At 42.8% G+C, this 15,503-nt stretch overlaps 1 protein-coding gene across 1 annotated transcript in view; it reads right to left on the bottom strand.

Annotated features, from left to right (window-relative positions):
* KCNH5 (potassium voltage-gated channel subfamily H member 5) overlaps positions 1-15,503 on the bottom strand; it is a 161,962-nt gene that overhangs the window by 118,876 nt on the left and 27,583 nt on the right. The window contains exons 5-6 of the mRNA XM_064713419.1: positions 5,207-5,322; positions 101-493 (exon numbers count right to left, since the gene is read on the bottom strand). Coding sequence (XP_064569489.1) covers positions 101-493; positions 5,207-5,322 — 509 coding nt within the window. The remainder of the gene's footprint in view (positions 1-100; positions 494-5,206; positions 5,323-15,503) is intronic.

The raw sequence follows: 15,503 nt of genomic DNA on the forward strand, positions 1-15,503 counted from the left end.
GTCTCTGCTCTAGGTCAGCCTACACAAGGCACCAGGGAAGAAGCTTCTAAATGAACCTTTAGTTCAAACAACCCTTTTGAGACAGACTACAGCCACTCACCTCATCCACATTCTCAAAGGCATTGATGATGTCATATGGTAAACAGGACAGAAGATCAATCACAAACCATGTCTTCAGGTAGTTCATCCTTATGAGCTTGGGATCAGATATAACCTCTCCCCCAGGGCCAACAAAGGTGGTGTGAAAGTTCAAAACAATGTCCACCAGAAAAATAACGTCCACCACGCTGTCCAGCACCAGCCAGGCAATGTTGTTCTGCTTTGTCTTGAAGGACACGTTATATGGAACCATGATTGCTGTGTAGAAGGTTAGAATTAGGATGACCCAGTCCCAGGTGGTTTTGAAAGCACAATAGTGGAGTATAATGTGTGGTGGAGTCTTTGGAGCTTCTTGTTTGTACTGAGGAAGAATGTCAGATCCCAGCTGGAGAACCTGTAGGAGGCAGAGAGGCAGATGTTACAGTTTTCAGTGAACAGGATCCAGTGATGGGTCCTACAGGCTTCTGTGAGGAACAGCAGAGATAGGACTGTGCTCTTTGAACATTGCAAGGCAATCCACAGTTTCTAAATAATCTGATTTATTTAGGACGTGTAGAGGCAGCTATCACTCAATGAATGGGAGGAGCATGGCACCTCAGGATCTTCCTGCAAAAAGGAAGGTCTTTGCAGATGGACTGTGGGGAAACCATGCCAACAGCAAGGGAAGAGAGGCTCCATACAGAGGTTTTGGGTACTGCCACACCAGCAGCTGCTTTGCAGTTATGAACAAAAAATCATAGAATGGTTTAGGTTCGGAAGGGACCGAAAGGATGATCTATCTCCAACCCTCCTGCTATGGACAGGGAATCTTCCACTACATCAGGTTGTTTCAAGTCCTACACAACCTGGCCTTGAGCACTTTCAGGGATGGGGCAGCCTCAGCTTCTCTGGCAACCTGCTCCCATTCCTCACCAGCCTCAGAAAAAGGAGCTTCTTCCTAACACATAATCTAAACATGAACACTCATTCAGATTTGTAATAGTTACAAGACTAATTCTTTGTGCCTGACCTCCTTTTTAAATCACTGCTGAGCCAGAGCAACACCCTATCAAAGGTGACCCCAGCCTTGCTGGCTGACCTCCTAAAATGAGGCATCATGTGCACAATCTCTGCCTAAAACCCTGCCAATATCACACTTCCTTCATATTTTCTTCAAAAAGTTGTTGCTCCCACAAGCTCAGTATCACTAGTGGGTTCTCCTTTATTTCCTGTAATTACTTCTCATTTTTTCTGCATAGGACTATAATCTCCTGCATGCTCACTGCTGTAAAATTGTGGAACTGGAAACACTGCAGAAACCAAGCCAAATTCACTTAAGGCATTCCCAGCTAATCTAATTACCTCTTATCTCAGCCCAACACAAGAGACAAAAGCACAAAGGAACACACACGTGGTAATTTATTGCACTGACAACTGAAAGATCCATTTGGGGATCCATCTGGGGATCTGAAGTCTGTATGGGATAAAATAAGTAATTACAGCAACTTTAAAACTCATTTCAGCCTAACACCTGCCCCATGCTGGATGATGCACCATATTTCCAGGATTGAAAACAGCAGCCTCAGATGTGTGAAACTGATGAAACACAGGATCCTTCCTTCCTCAATGGAGAGGAGTAAATGACTCTGAATAAACTGTATAATAACTAAGAATATGAACTCAAGCACCACAGATAGGGATTCTCCATTAATTCTTTGCAGTCTTGTCTTTTAGGTGTTTTTAAGAGAAAGCTGTTGCTGAGATCAGACAGTAAAAGTCTGGCTCTGCTGAAAATCTGTTCTCCAGGAAACACCAAGGGACAACGACAGCAGCCTCCCTCATTCTGTGATGGGGAATGTGCCTTCCCAAAATGTCAAATCCTGGCCAGTGTCAGGCTGAAGGGATGCAAACCTGCTCCTGCCTACCTGGTCCCACCCTCCCTCAGCCCATATTGAGCAATCAGGATCTGTAGGGAAAGTCAGCAGAGCTGATACAAGGAAAAACTAACTTGTTCCATTAATTAGCCATTTCTTTTCTACAGGGTCAGCAGAATTGTACAGAATTATCCCATGGCCAGAAAAGCACTGGACCCACTGCACAGGCAGTGGTGGGAGAGCAGCAGAGACCTCCAGGAGCCCGTGGCTGCTCCCTTTGCCAACATCCTCATGTCACACCAGCCCCAGTGTAACCCAGAGCCCTCTGTGGAGTGGTGTGGTCCCAATGGCACTTGCCAGAGACAAGCACAGATGGCAAACCCCTGGTGAGACATATGAAATATCAAACTCCAGGTTGTTATCTCCAGATATCTCTTTGGACACATCAGTGCCCAACACTTTGCTGATAAATCAGCTCTGGGACTTCTTTCCCTGGTTCCTTCAGGCCTGTTTGTTCCTTGCCTTGTTCACTGAGGCAGGAGCTGGAAATGTCCTCACTAGGGCTGGAAAAATAAACTACTTAGGGCTCAAGCAGAATGTGATTAACATATGCTTGATAGTTCCCTGTGCCTCTGGTGGTGGAGTGCTTGGGAGCTCCCACGATACTGTAAAAGCATAATTATTATTCTTAACATAATCTCATGCTGAGTTTGACATGGTGAGTGGGTGGCAAGTGGCTGTGGAGACCACTGAACTATAATGATTATTTCTTTCATGCTGCATGGATTTTTAATCACCAAAGAATACACAATATCTTGTTAGTCAGCTGCATTCACCACAGACTGTCTGAATTATTCCTGTGTACAGCTAATAAAAATGACTGGTAACTGTTAAGTCTGATAAGGTGAGCAGCACATTCTGCAAGGAATGAGCTGTGAAGATAATGCTCCTCCTCAGATGCAGAAATATGGAAAATGGGACGTGTATAGCAATGGTGAACCCACCCTCAGTCTGCCTTCCTCACAGCACTTTGCCTTCAAAGCACTTTCCAGCCATAAAGTACTTTTAAGAGAGGAGTTTGCACACTCTGCAAGCAACTACTCCTGAGTACAACCTCATCCCAGCTATTCCTGAGCACACCTACTCCCTTACTTGAGGTTTTGCTGCTCCCTGATCTAAATCTCCCTTGCAATTTTTTTTCCCTCTAGCTATAGTGGTCCTGGTGAACAATTTTCAAGAATGGCTGTAAATGGATTTACAGGACAATGACCCACATGATTTTGAAAAGCATGAGGTGTAAGTAATCTATCATTTATCCAAGCTACTGGTATGGGATTATTCAAGGGAAAACACCACACTGCCAACATCTGAAAACTGTGGGTTTTCATTCTGCTAATTCGAGATTTTTATTATCAAAGTTCACTTTGATAAAAACCAGAAAGGTAATGAAAACAAAAAAACAAAAAAATCAAACATTTAAAGCTGCTATCAGTTCTACCCCAAGAAAAATCTCAAGTAAGGGAGTAGGTGTGCTCAGGAATAGCTGGGATGAGGTTGGACTCAGGAGTAGCTGCTTGCAGAGTGTGCAAACTCCTCTCTTAAAAGTACTTTATGGCTGGAAAGTGCTTTGTAGGCAAAGTGCTGTGAGGAAGGCAGACTGAGGGGGGGGTTCACCATTGCTATACACGTCCCATTTTCCATATTTCTGTATCTGAGGAGGAGCATTATCTTCCCAGCTCATTCCTTCCAGAATGTGCTGCTCACCTTATCAGACTTAACAGTTACCAGTCATTTTTATTAGCTGTACACAGGAATAATTCAGACAGTCTGTGGTGAATGCAGCTGACTAACAAGATATTGTGTATTCTTTGCTGATTTAAAATTAAAAATCCATGCAGCATGAAAGAAATAATCATTATAGTTCAGTGGTCTCCACAGCCACTTGCCAGGATAAGTTCTCTGGCACAAGGTCTGTCTTTTTCAGTAGGTCATATATTTTGACCCTGTATTTTTGACCAATTATTTTCCATTACCAGTGGACATGAAGATGAAGGCAGTACCTATTTCATAAATTAATCTGAAGGTATTCACTTGTTGCACCACCCTCACTGTTCAGGAGTTATTTGCAACCAGACAAAGAGTTCATTGCATCAGTTCTGAAGATAAAAGTGATGGGGGAAATATTGTAGCAATGGCCTTGCAGGAAAGTCAAGATCAGGGTATTATATGCAGGCCATGGGGACCTAGACAGGGATGCTTCCAAGAGGTTTCTCAAACAATCCCATTTTCCTGGGAGAGAGGTTCAAGGACACCAAACCTGGTTCCATGTCCCTGTGAGACAGCACAGTAGAGAAGCACACTGTGCACCCCAAGTTAAGGAACACCCAGGAAGCTGAGGACTGTGTGCACAGAAATAGTGTCATTTAAATAAAAGTGTTTTATGACCTGTCCTAAACACGTGAGCTTGCCACGTGGAGCTGCTTTACGACGAGTAGAGGCGAGGCTGAAAAAATCAGAGTCGGGAAATATTCTCCGCTAAGAAAATCCTTTCCTAATGGGAATTAGGGTGGGTTTTCTTTCCCCCACCTCCCCAGGAAGGGAGCAGGCTGGTGTCCACCCCACTGTCCTGGTTCGGAGCAAATTTTGGAGAGAACCCCCAAAGGGGCCCCTCTAGGAAAGCAGATTCAATCGTCCCCTCCCCACAACGGTCCGGGAGAAAAATACCTCCTTGGAGAAAAGTGGAAAAAACCCTGTTTATTAAACAATAAAACCTAAACAATATTAAACAATAAAACCCCTTGCTGCTCCAAAAGAGATGACAAACTGAGAAAGTCCCTCCCCTGGCTGCAGCTCAGCTCACTCAGTCTCTTGGTGATGGAAATGTCGCGGCCCAGGCCTGGCCCAGTGGGCCTCAGGTGGGAGCTGCCGGTGCTCCTCTGGTGTTCAGTCCAGAGCAGGTTTGAACAGGCCCAAAGAAAAGGGAAAAAACCCACAGTCCAGGGAACTTCTTTGCCTCAGCTAGCTAAACTAACTAAAACAAAGGACAGCTCTGTCCTGCTGTCTGTCCATCCGCAGACAACACAGTCCAGGAGCAGGGATGTGGAGGAGTGAGTGCAGTGTCTGAAAACAAACTGCAGCTTCTTCTCTCCCCCCTTCACACTCTGGAACAAGTCCTAAAGGTGCAAAACTTATTATTCAGAACAAGATGATGGGGGATAAAAGCATCATCTTGTCAACCCAGGACAGGCACTTACTTCGGCCAAGCGGGAGTGCTTGTGCACCACCTCAGCCTTGTTCATGGGCGTCAGCTGCTGCAGCACGCTGCGGCTGTTGGTCAGCGCCCGCGTCAGCCGGGCAAACTTGGTCCAGCCTGCAGGGAAAGAAGGGAACCGTGTCAGAAATCACATCAGAACTACCCAGGCATCATCCAGTGCTAGTAAGGATCCTTTCTGCTCAGCGATGTTCAGTCTCAGACATGAATGGTTTCTCTAAATTGCCGCACAGAGCGGCTTCAGGCTCCGCACTTAAAGAGCTTGCAAAAGAGGGAAAATGCTGCTCCTTCAAGGCAGCACAGGTAAATGAGAAAGGAATCAAAACATTCGCTCCTCTGCCTTCTGGAGACATTGTGTTAGAGGGATGACATCCCGTTTTCAGCCTTCTGGGGACATTCTCTGCTGCTGAAATCTAATTCTAAGCCACTGAAGTTCAGGCAAAAGCTTCCCAAGTCTGCAAATCCTGCTGAAGGAAAATCCTTCCCAGCTACAGAAAGGCTCCTGCTGATTCAGGACCACTGGAGCAGCCCCCGAAGTCTGATCCTTAAGTCTTTACTGGTTTTTACCTCAGCTAGACTTCAGGGACAAAAATAAACTCGAAAAAATTAAAAAGACTGCACTACCAGTAATGCTTCAAACTAGAAGAAAAAATACGATTAAGCATTTGAATTCAGATTAAGAACTTGATTTCAAATGGCATTAAGAAATAAATATAGCTATTATACTAATGATAAACATCTGCTTTAATTGTAGCCTGGGACCCACACACTGAGCTGCCCCTGAGGAACATTTTCCTGCAGCACCTGGCAAGGAGCAGTTTGTCACTGACAGCAGCACCAGCCCAGGGACATGTCAGCAAGTCATTCCTGCTGGAAAAACACCCCAGTGTTTGTGATGGTAGGGATGCATCAGTGGATGGGGTAGATGGGTGCAGCAAAGAAAACACCAGGATTTTCTGCAGTGCAGCACCACAGTATTGAGCAGAAAAACTGAAAATCCAAGTATCTTTAGGAAGGAAACATATTCCCAAGGACATGGAAGGAGATGCTGAACATTCAGTTTAGCCAGGTATAATGTCACTGTTTTATCAGAGTCGTGGATAAAATATCAAACAAATTACAGACAGGAAAGGGGTTCAGGGGAAGGTTTAACTTTTATTTAATTTGAATACTGAGTAGGTGAAAATTAGGAAAAATACTCGCATTTGAGAAAGGAAACATAGCATTTCTGCATTAGAATCATCACAGAATCACAGAATGGTTTGGGTTGGAAGGGATCTTAAAGATCCTCTCATTCCAACCTCCTGCCATGGACAGGGACATCTTCCACCATCCCAGGTTGCTCCAAGCCCATCCAACCTGGCCCTGAACACCCCCAGGGATGGGGCACCCAGAGCTGCTCTGGGCAACCTGTGCCAGTGCTAGGCTTATTTTTAAATGCTTTATATTTTAAATGCCTTTAAATTCCAAGTCAGAGACTTGGAATGTTAAGGGAAGCCCTGAGGGAGACAAAATAGCAAGCAAGGAACAGAAAGGACAGTAAAATGTCAAGAAAAAATGATGTACAAACTTGGCTTTGCCATTTACCGCATACATACCACATTCACACAAATGTAAATCTATTGTTCATCATTTCACAATCAGAACAGCTTAAAATATCATGACATGCCACCAGCACTGCACAAACATTTGTGTCTGGCTATTTATACATGACCTCAAAAATGCACATAAAAAATTCACTGGGAAAAGGTAAAAAATAGAAGCATTTTATTAACTTTTCAAATGTAAACTTTAAATGTGAGCTTTGGATATGTCTCATGCTTCTGGAGCTTACAGGGATATTCAATTAGGAATATGCACTTTCTCTATTTAACAAGGTCGAGGCAGAATACAGTGATCTGTGAACTATTAATTTCTATTAAAAAATCCTTGCACTTTTCCTTCTCCTAATTGTCTCTAAAACTGCAGAAGCTTTAAGACAGAAGTCAGAACTGTTCTTTATTTTTCTAAACCAGCAATTTCAAAGACCAAGTGAGCCTGGTAACAACATTGTGACAGCTCTGCCCCAGCATTTCTAGTAATTGCTGGAGGCCACATTGCGTGCAGGTGATTTATTTTGGGTCACTGCAAACACACAGCAAGAACCAGGGAAAAAGAGAAGCTCTTCTCCAGGAAGGTGTTCACTCACTTCCAATCCTGGGCAGGTACTCACACATTCAGGTATTCAGTCATGGTCCTCTTCCCCTGGAAAAATATTTCCCTGTGGTCCATAAGACAAATACGGGCCAGTCCCCAACCTTTATTTTGTCATCCTGCCTCACAGCTGATACAAGAGCCATGGAAAAGTGCTCAGCAAACACAAAACCACCACAGACAAACTGCTGGGTGCAGCCCAAATCACTCTCATTTGTCACATCCCAGAGTTGTCACTACTCCAGCTCCTGACAGGGACCTGGGGAGGTCCAGCAGGGAGAGGTAAAAGCCCATGGACAATACATGCTGGGAAGTGGTTTGGCAGAAAATGGTGTGGGGATTCCCAGAGGACTGAGCTGAATGTGTCCATGGTGGAAATCCTTGACTGAGTGAGACACAGAGCTGCCAGCAGGTCCAGGAGGGGGATCCCTCCCATCTCCTCCTCACTGGTCAGGCCAGTTCCTGCAGTGAGGAGGATTCGGAGAAGAGTCAGAGGGTGGCAATGACAGGAGATGGCTTCATGTACCCTCTAGAAATCCTCTGTCATGGGGCTTTGCAGGCTGAGAGATCCCTCTCCTAAAAATACAGTGTTTAAAATGCCTCTCTTATAAAAGCAGAACTGGTAAGAAATCCCTTGTCACTGTTCTAGGTAAGAAAAGCATCTGTCCTGTATTAACCACAAATGCAGCATTCCTGGGGAAGTTTGGGAAGATGGAGCAACAAGCTGCACACCAGACAACAGCAACCCTTTTGCTGTAAAAAAAAAAAAAAAAAGGAAAACTATAATTTTTTCAAATCCTTCTTTACCACCACCTGAAATCATCAATATCATGTGAAAGAAAGAAGCCACACATTTTAGCATTCAAAGTTACCATCTGCTGTAACCTCTTCTTTCCACAGTACAAACCATTTCATTGTCTCCTTTCTCCACCAAGACCAAAACTTTGCTTTGTGCCAGAGCAGACCTTCTGCAAAACCCTTCCAGCCTCATTTAGAGAATTCACATTTTCACATTTCTTTCAGCCCTGTGAAGCCCATGATTCTGGACACTGGAAGCCCAGAATACACTAACATTTTTCTCCAATTCAGCACCAAGTCCAGCATTATTTTACCTTCTCCAACCTACCCATCTGCAATAGTGTGAAAAAAAAGTACCAAGTTCTTTTGTTTCCTATTTACAACCCAAGAGAATTAAAAACACAGCAACAGCAAGATGCTGGGTTATGAGTGGGAAGGTGAAAATGCACACAGGCTGCCTTGTGTCTGAAATAATCTGCACAGGGTACATTTCTCTCTTTCTTGACCTTGTTGTAGACTAGACAAGTTCAGAATTATATTTAAAACCAATGTGTATGTTTAAATAGACCAGGGAAAATTTGCATAGCTGCCTACTGCTGTCAATGTTTCTTCAAACGATTCTCTCTTTTCCTCTTTAGACAGACACTTAAAAAGAATGATAATTTTATCCCAAGTATTAGTGACCGTCTGTCCTCACAGATATTTTCAGTCTGGAAGGAGTAAAAGGAGATGCACAAATAGCAGGTGCAAGAGGGGCAAAAACAAAAATGTAACTATGAGAAAATGCAACACTTTTGATGCTCTCTTCAGCTCAGCTGGATTGCATCATTATTCCCCAGCATTGCCTGAGAAAAAGCACCCTGAACTTGCACCATTGCACTCAGATTCTTGGGAAAAAAAGCATCATCATCAGGTCACACACCAGATCAGGCCAGCAGCTGCTTCTCCTTACAAGCAGTTAAACTGGGTGTTTCACACAGAGACCACCTCAAATGGAAAATTCTGGAGTAGCTTATAAACAAAATGATTGTTTCCCCTGGTTCTCTTTAATTACTTTCTTATCCAGGGACAAAATAAGAAGCATTTGTTCCCCTGCTTTTAAAAAAAAAACCTCATGATTTGCATTCATTCTCAGTCCCCAAAACAATGATCCCTTAAACAGGAACCTAGCAAAATATTTCCCTGTTTCTATCCATTATTCAAAATAAAGTTACTGCATTCTCATTAAATTGGAGGTTTACAAGAACAGGACATGAAAAAGGCAAGCATGCTGATGGACATGGGCTAAACTCTCTGCCTTGGCCCAGCTGTAATGCTGCCCTCCAAAGCAGGAAACTTCCTTCTTCCTCCGTTTATTTTAGACACAATTAAATTTTTTACATCCACTGTTCTCCATGCCTCTTGCCTTAAACCAGACTGTCAATTTGACAGCCCTCTGACTGTGGGTCTGAGACAGAGATGACTTTTTGACGTCCTTCACACAACAGCTAAGCCAGAGGTTTCTCTGAAGAGAAATACAAACAGGAATACCAAATTAATTTTTAAAAAAGGTATTTTTTCTAAACCTTAGATGCTGTGACACTGGTTGAAGGTGTTGATGCTGTGACAGGATTCCTGGGGGAGTGCAGGAGCACAGGGGGGAGGTAGGGAATAGTCAGGTGAAGCAAGTCAGAGCACCCAAACACCTCCTCAGGGGAGGAAAAGCTTTCCAGAAGGATCTGAGGATCTCATTTAGCCACTCAGTGGTTTATAAATGTATAGATTTATACATCACTACAGAAACTTCATGGTGGCTGAGGGGGAAATGGTATTTCAAGGTTAGAAGTTGATCCTTTTGTCCCTCCACCACCCGAAAGTCCAAACTATCCCCTCACTACAGCACGTGCCTTTCCATCAGCTCCTCCTCCAACAACAGCAGTATTATGCCCACACATCTCTCTCCCTGGGATCCCAAATCCATCATTCTGTTTTACACTGGACAGCTGGGATGGCACATCTGTGCAGCATCTCTGGGATGGGCACAGTTCTGTGGCAGCTGCTCTGCACAAACCTCCCCTCCACTGCTGCACTTACTGCTTTCTCTGTGTGCAAAATCCTTTCCAGCCTCATTTAGAGACCTCACATTTTCACATTTCTGCCAGCTGCACCCTTGCACTACCACAGGGACCTCTCTGTGCCCTTCTGGTCACCAGCCTGCTCCCCAACACCACAGCCTGCAGATGGATGCAGCCCACAAACACCCCCAGGCAGCTCCAACACAACTCCTCATCCCTGCTGCCTTCCCTGGGCAGGGAGAAACATCAGCCAGCTCCAAGATGTTGATGCAGTGTATAGGAGAGCATAAAAAACCCCAAAAAACCAGAGTAAAAATCTGTCCAAACAAAGTGCAGCAAGGGAGGCTTCCCCATGCAGAATTGATGTTGGAATGGATGAGACAGAATCATTGAATCGTTTAGGTTGGAAAAGACGTCTGAGACTCTTTCCTGAAGGTTATGTGGAGACAAAACCTTGGAATCAGAAGGATTTCCAAGCTCACAAAGCTCACAAAACAGAAAATATTTTCAAATATAACTAAATGCAAGTGATAAAACCTTTAGAACTCTCACCGTAATTTAATTAGGAGTTGAAAATTTGCATTCATTCTCAGTCCGCAGTCTCTCTGACTGGGTTTGTGTACAGTTCCAAATGCAGATCTAACCACCCAGCTAGCAGCCACACTGAAAAAAATATTTAGTTCATAAACTACATTATGTCATTTTAAAGCTAAATTCATACATCAGAGTTTATGAAGAGTTTAAAATCTCAAGGTGAAATGTTAATGTCCTTTATGGTGCACTTGCTCTGAAAAACCTCGACATGACTAGCTGCCCCTAATAAAGCATTAATGCAGCTCTACTGGGTTGCAATTAACCTTTTTGTCAGGGTTTGTCTGGTCTTAAATAATGGTGACTTTTAAATCAGTATAACAGGGAACTATCCCCTACCTTAGATTACAGGGAATACACTTGGGTTAAGAATTATATGCAGTGTGAAAAAACAATTGCAGAGGGCAATTCCAGCAGTGCCGGTGTTGATTCCTGCTGCAGGAGCACAGGGAACAGATCCCAGCCATGGGAAGATTGTTCTGATGTCATTGAGAAGCACAAAACAGTTAACATGCAGAATGCTTAAATAATACATAATTTATGACTTACCCACAAGAGCAAAGAGCTGGCACTGCTCAGAGTTAGGAAGTGTGGAATTCAATTGCTAACACAGATCATCCTTTGGCATAAATAGTTAGCATGTATAAATCTAAACTCTTTCTAGACTCTCCAGCAGTAAAATCATGACAATGGCTGGCTGTTTGCTCTTTACTGCAGGCAAAGTATGTCTGAAAGAGTTCACTGTCTCGCTGAAAAAATTGATAGTCCCAGTATTGGGTTTTTAGAGACAGAGGGGAATAAACAAGATTCCTGAATAAACAGCTTAATAGTCAAACAATGTTCAATCATTCCCATGGTGTAGTAAAAATATTTCTGGACTTAGAGTCTATTAAAATGAAATTCAAAATATTGGGATAAATTTCTGGAATAGAAACTCTGCGTGTTCCACTGTCTGAAAACGCACTGCACTCCTGGGATAATTTTTACATCCAACCTCACTTCTTGCTCAGTGTTGTCTTCCCAGTTACCATCCACCCACTGCAACTGCTGGGGAGCTCAGTATGGATGAAGAACTAATAGGTAATCTTGGGCATATCATTTTACCTCTCTGAGCTTCAGCTTCTCATCCTTAAAATGAAGATAATGCAAATTACCTAATTTGCAAGCCATTTTGAGATCTACTGATAAGGAGAGCTAAGATTTATATAAATCTAGACTACACTAGGCATACATTTTAAAATTACAAAATATTTTTTAATTTAATTCTCAAATAGCCTTAAATGTACAGTGCCCAACTTCTTACATTTCATTTTTCTGCAAATAAGCCTAAACTTTATACACAAACACAGGGAAACTACTTCCCATAAGTGTACAAAAACAGGTGCAATGTTGGGGAAGAAGAAGGGGGAAAAAATACTAATAACTGTAAATATCAGTTAACTGGCTTTTACAAGTTGGTCAGATAAAGTGCTCATCCCATCACACCATCTCATCCTGGTTCTGCATTTGAATCACCCCAGAGACACTGAGTGGCCAAAGCTTCTTGCACAGCAATCTTCACCAAACTGACCTTTGTGTGACACTCTCAACAAGATATTGAGACCACACACTTCAGTAAATTACAGGTTAAATGGGTGAAAATTGTATTACTTGGCAAGTATAAAACAAAGAGCAGTGGGAAATAGTAAAAATTTATTACTGGGATCCTTCTGGACACCAGCGGCCAGGCATCCTATTCAGCACTTATCTCCAGGGTATGAAAGTCCTCATAAAATGACTGATAGAAGTGTCAAATGACAGGAGGATTAGAAGAATGTTAAACAGCACTGAGGACAGTCAGGATGCTGCGCTTGATGCCTGGGCACGTGCCATTAAAACATGTTTTAAATGGAAAACAGTCATCCAGAGAAAAGCAATGAAAATTTGAACTCCATCACAAGGAGGGGGAAACGTCCCAGGCAAAGAACAGGTCTGAAAAGGATCCAAAGGTCTTGGTAGATGAGCAGTTCAGCATGTAATTGGCTTTGGCAAAAAGTCACCTGCTCCTTGGATACATAACAGTAAGAACTGGGCTTGGAGGCTGAGCAATGAGCAATAATGAGGAATTAGCCAGAAACCCACCTGGCCACAATAATTGCTGCAGAAACTCACTGGGAACCTGGGAGGATGAAATCCAGGCCACCACAGCTTCATCCCTACTGCTGCCAATGAGCTGGATTAAAGGGCAGCTAAAATATCCACGTATCTGCCATCACCAGGCCTTCAAATTCAGTCTAGACAGAGGTTTAAGGAGCTGAACTCATTTACTTTATCAAATAGAGGCACAGTGATGAGCTGATTATATGTGTAAGTGCCTTAGTGGGACTTTCTTAATACAGTGGGAAAGAAGACATAAGAAGATGCCACTTCAAGAAGCTGAAGCCAGGCTAATTTGACACTTCTTTAATGCCAAAAGCCTAATGGAGAAGCACAAAACATAGTGAGTAATGTAGTGGATGCTCAGCCTCTCCTAAATCAATACTGGATGCCTCCCTGGAGGGGATGATCTAGTTACACACAAGTTCATGGGTTCAGCAGAGGAGCAACTCAGTGAAGTGGAATGCCCTGTGTTACACAGATCAGACTTTTAAACCCCACTACATTTATAGTTATTATTTTAGATTTGGCTAATGATGAGTGTTCAGTTTTCTACACACAAAGTGTATCCATCTACAAACAGCTTCTGCTTCAAAGATCAGCTTCCAGTTTAATTCAATCTCTCACAGGGCTAGATTTCATTTCAACGGGATTTCATTTTCATTGCACATTAAACTTCCAGAAATTTGCAGACAGTTAATGTGCATTGGTGGGCTGCTGATGGAGCACACAAAGGGCTCCAAAGGCTGTATCAGATTCAGTAAAAAAGAATTTCATTTCTGTGAAAGAAACTAAGCAGCCCTGGATATGGAAACGGGAATTCCCTTGTCTTCACCATGGTGGGTCTCCAGCAGTAGTAAAGCAAAAAAAGGATACAAAGGAGGAAGAGGAAATGGAAATAAGGCCTTGGAACATCACTCCGGAAAGTGAGGAAGAAAATCTCTCTGTGACTATTTAGCCTGTGCAGTGTCTGCAGAAAGTGCCAGCAGCACACCACTGAAGACATAGCAGGGATGAATAACAGGGGTGTTTGTCCTGCAGGAACAGGAAAAAAGCAACCTTGGAAGGTCTTCCAGGTAACTGGCAAGCTGTGCCTATCCCAAATGGATGGTTTAAAATACTACCTAAAATAGTGTTTTATAAGAATATTATCTTAACTATCTAAATACTGAAAGATATTCTCTGTCAGCATCATTGCACTGAGCTGTCTGCTCTTGGCACTGAAAACCCACCTGGTGTCCTGGCAAATTCCCATTCTTGTCACCCCTCCCAAACCAAAGCCCTTTCTGCTGCACTCTAGACCCAGGGGAGAATGGAGAACTGGAGGGGATCTCCTTGCTGCCTGGAAGGGAGGGAAACTGCAGATCACAGCAGAAGGAAGCAGCATGAGAACAAGTGGGTCTCTATTGTGACCCTTGTTATTACAGCCACAGAAAAGAGCAATAAAAACATGTTAAGGATATCCAAATTGTAACCTATTAAATTACTGTGATGGATTACTGTCAAGGTGATGTACTCAACAGGGTACACTGTGCATCAGCTAAAGGCAGAAACCTTATTTTCATGCTCTAATCCCTCCACCCACTTCTTCTATTATCACCAGGATGGATACCCCCTCAAGGAAGAAAAAAGGTTCCCATGTGCAACTAGTTATATATGCTTAATAACTTGCACTTATTAAAGATAAAAAAGGATCAGAATTATAGGCTTAGCAAGGATTAGCAAGCCATAAGTGCATATTTCTGCAACTACTACACTTTTTATAGCCCTGTCACACTCTGAGATAGAGTTGTATCATTATATAGAGTTATATAACCATAAAGAGTTATATCACTGGAAGCATTACAGCATTGTCCCAGACAGACTTGATTATCAGAGTCTGGCTCTAGCAAGTGAAAAGGGAAAAGAAAAAAAAAAAAAAGCAACTTCAGGATCCTGCTGTGCCATTTCCTGATCCCATCTGTTAACAACACACTGTCCTGAGTTGTAGGGAGCTCATTACCACAACTTTGCATCCTGATTCTACATCCCCTCATTATTCACCAGAACTTCCCCATCACTAAAGATGTGACAAGCCTGATGTTTCACTTCACAGAGACTCCAGATAACCACTGAGAATCCCAGCCAACAAAAAATTCTAAGTTTACATTGAGGCCAGTTTTTTTCTTCACTGATGATAACAAAGGGAATAAAACCATTGCTCAACTAGGTGAAACTCCCCTATTAACCAAAATTGCTGGTCTTTTTTTTTTTTTCTATACTTAAATTTTTTGTTCCATAGACTCTACAGCACTCCTGGCTTCAAATGGTGTTAACATTTTAAGTGTCTCCATTCACCCTTCTAATAGTTAGGGCCCAGAAAAATGGCTTAATTTTTTTCCTGACAAATAAACAGAAGATTATTACCACTGTGTGTCTTTGGAGGAATTGAAAGTCTTCAGATGTTTTTAAAAGGCCATTGGGTAAAGACAGAATAAAAGCTCAGCAAGCTGATAAAAGCATCCAACT

Source organism: Zonotrichia leucophrys, chromosome 5, assembly GCF_028769735.1.
Source record: "Zonotrichia leucophrys gambelii isolate GWCS_2022_RI chromosome 5, RI_Zleu_2.0, whole genome shotgun sequence".
Taxonomy (NCBI): domain Eukaryota; kingdom Metazoa; phylum Chordata; class Aves; order Passeriformes; family Passerellidae; genus Zonotrichia; species Zonotrichia leucophrys.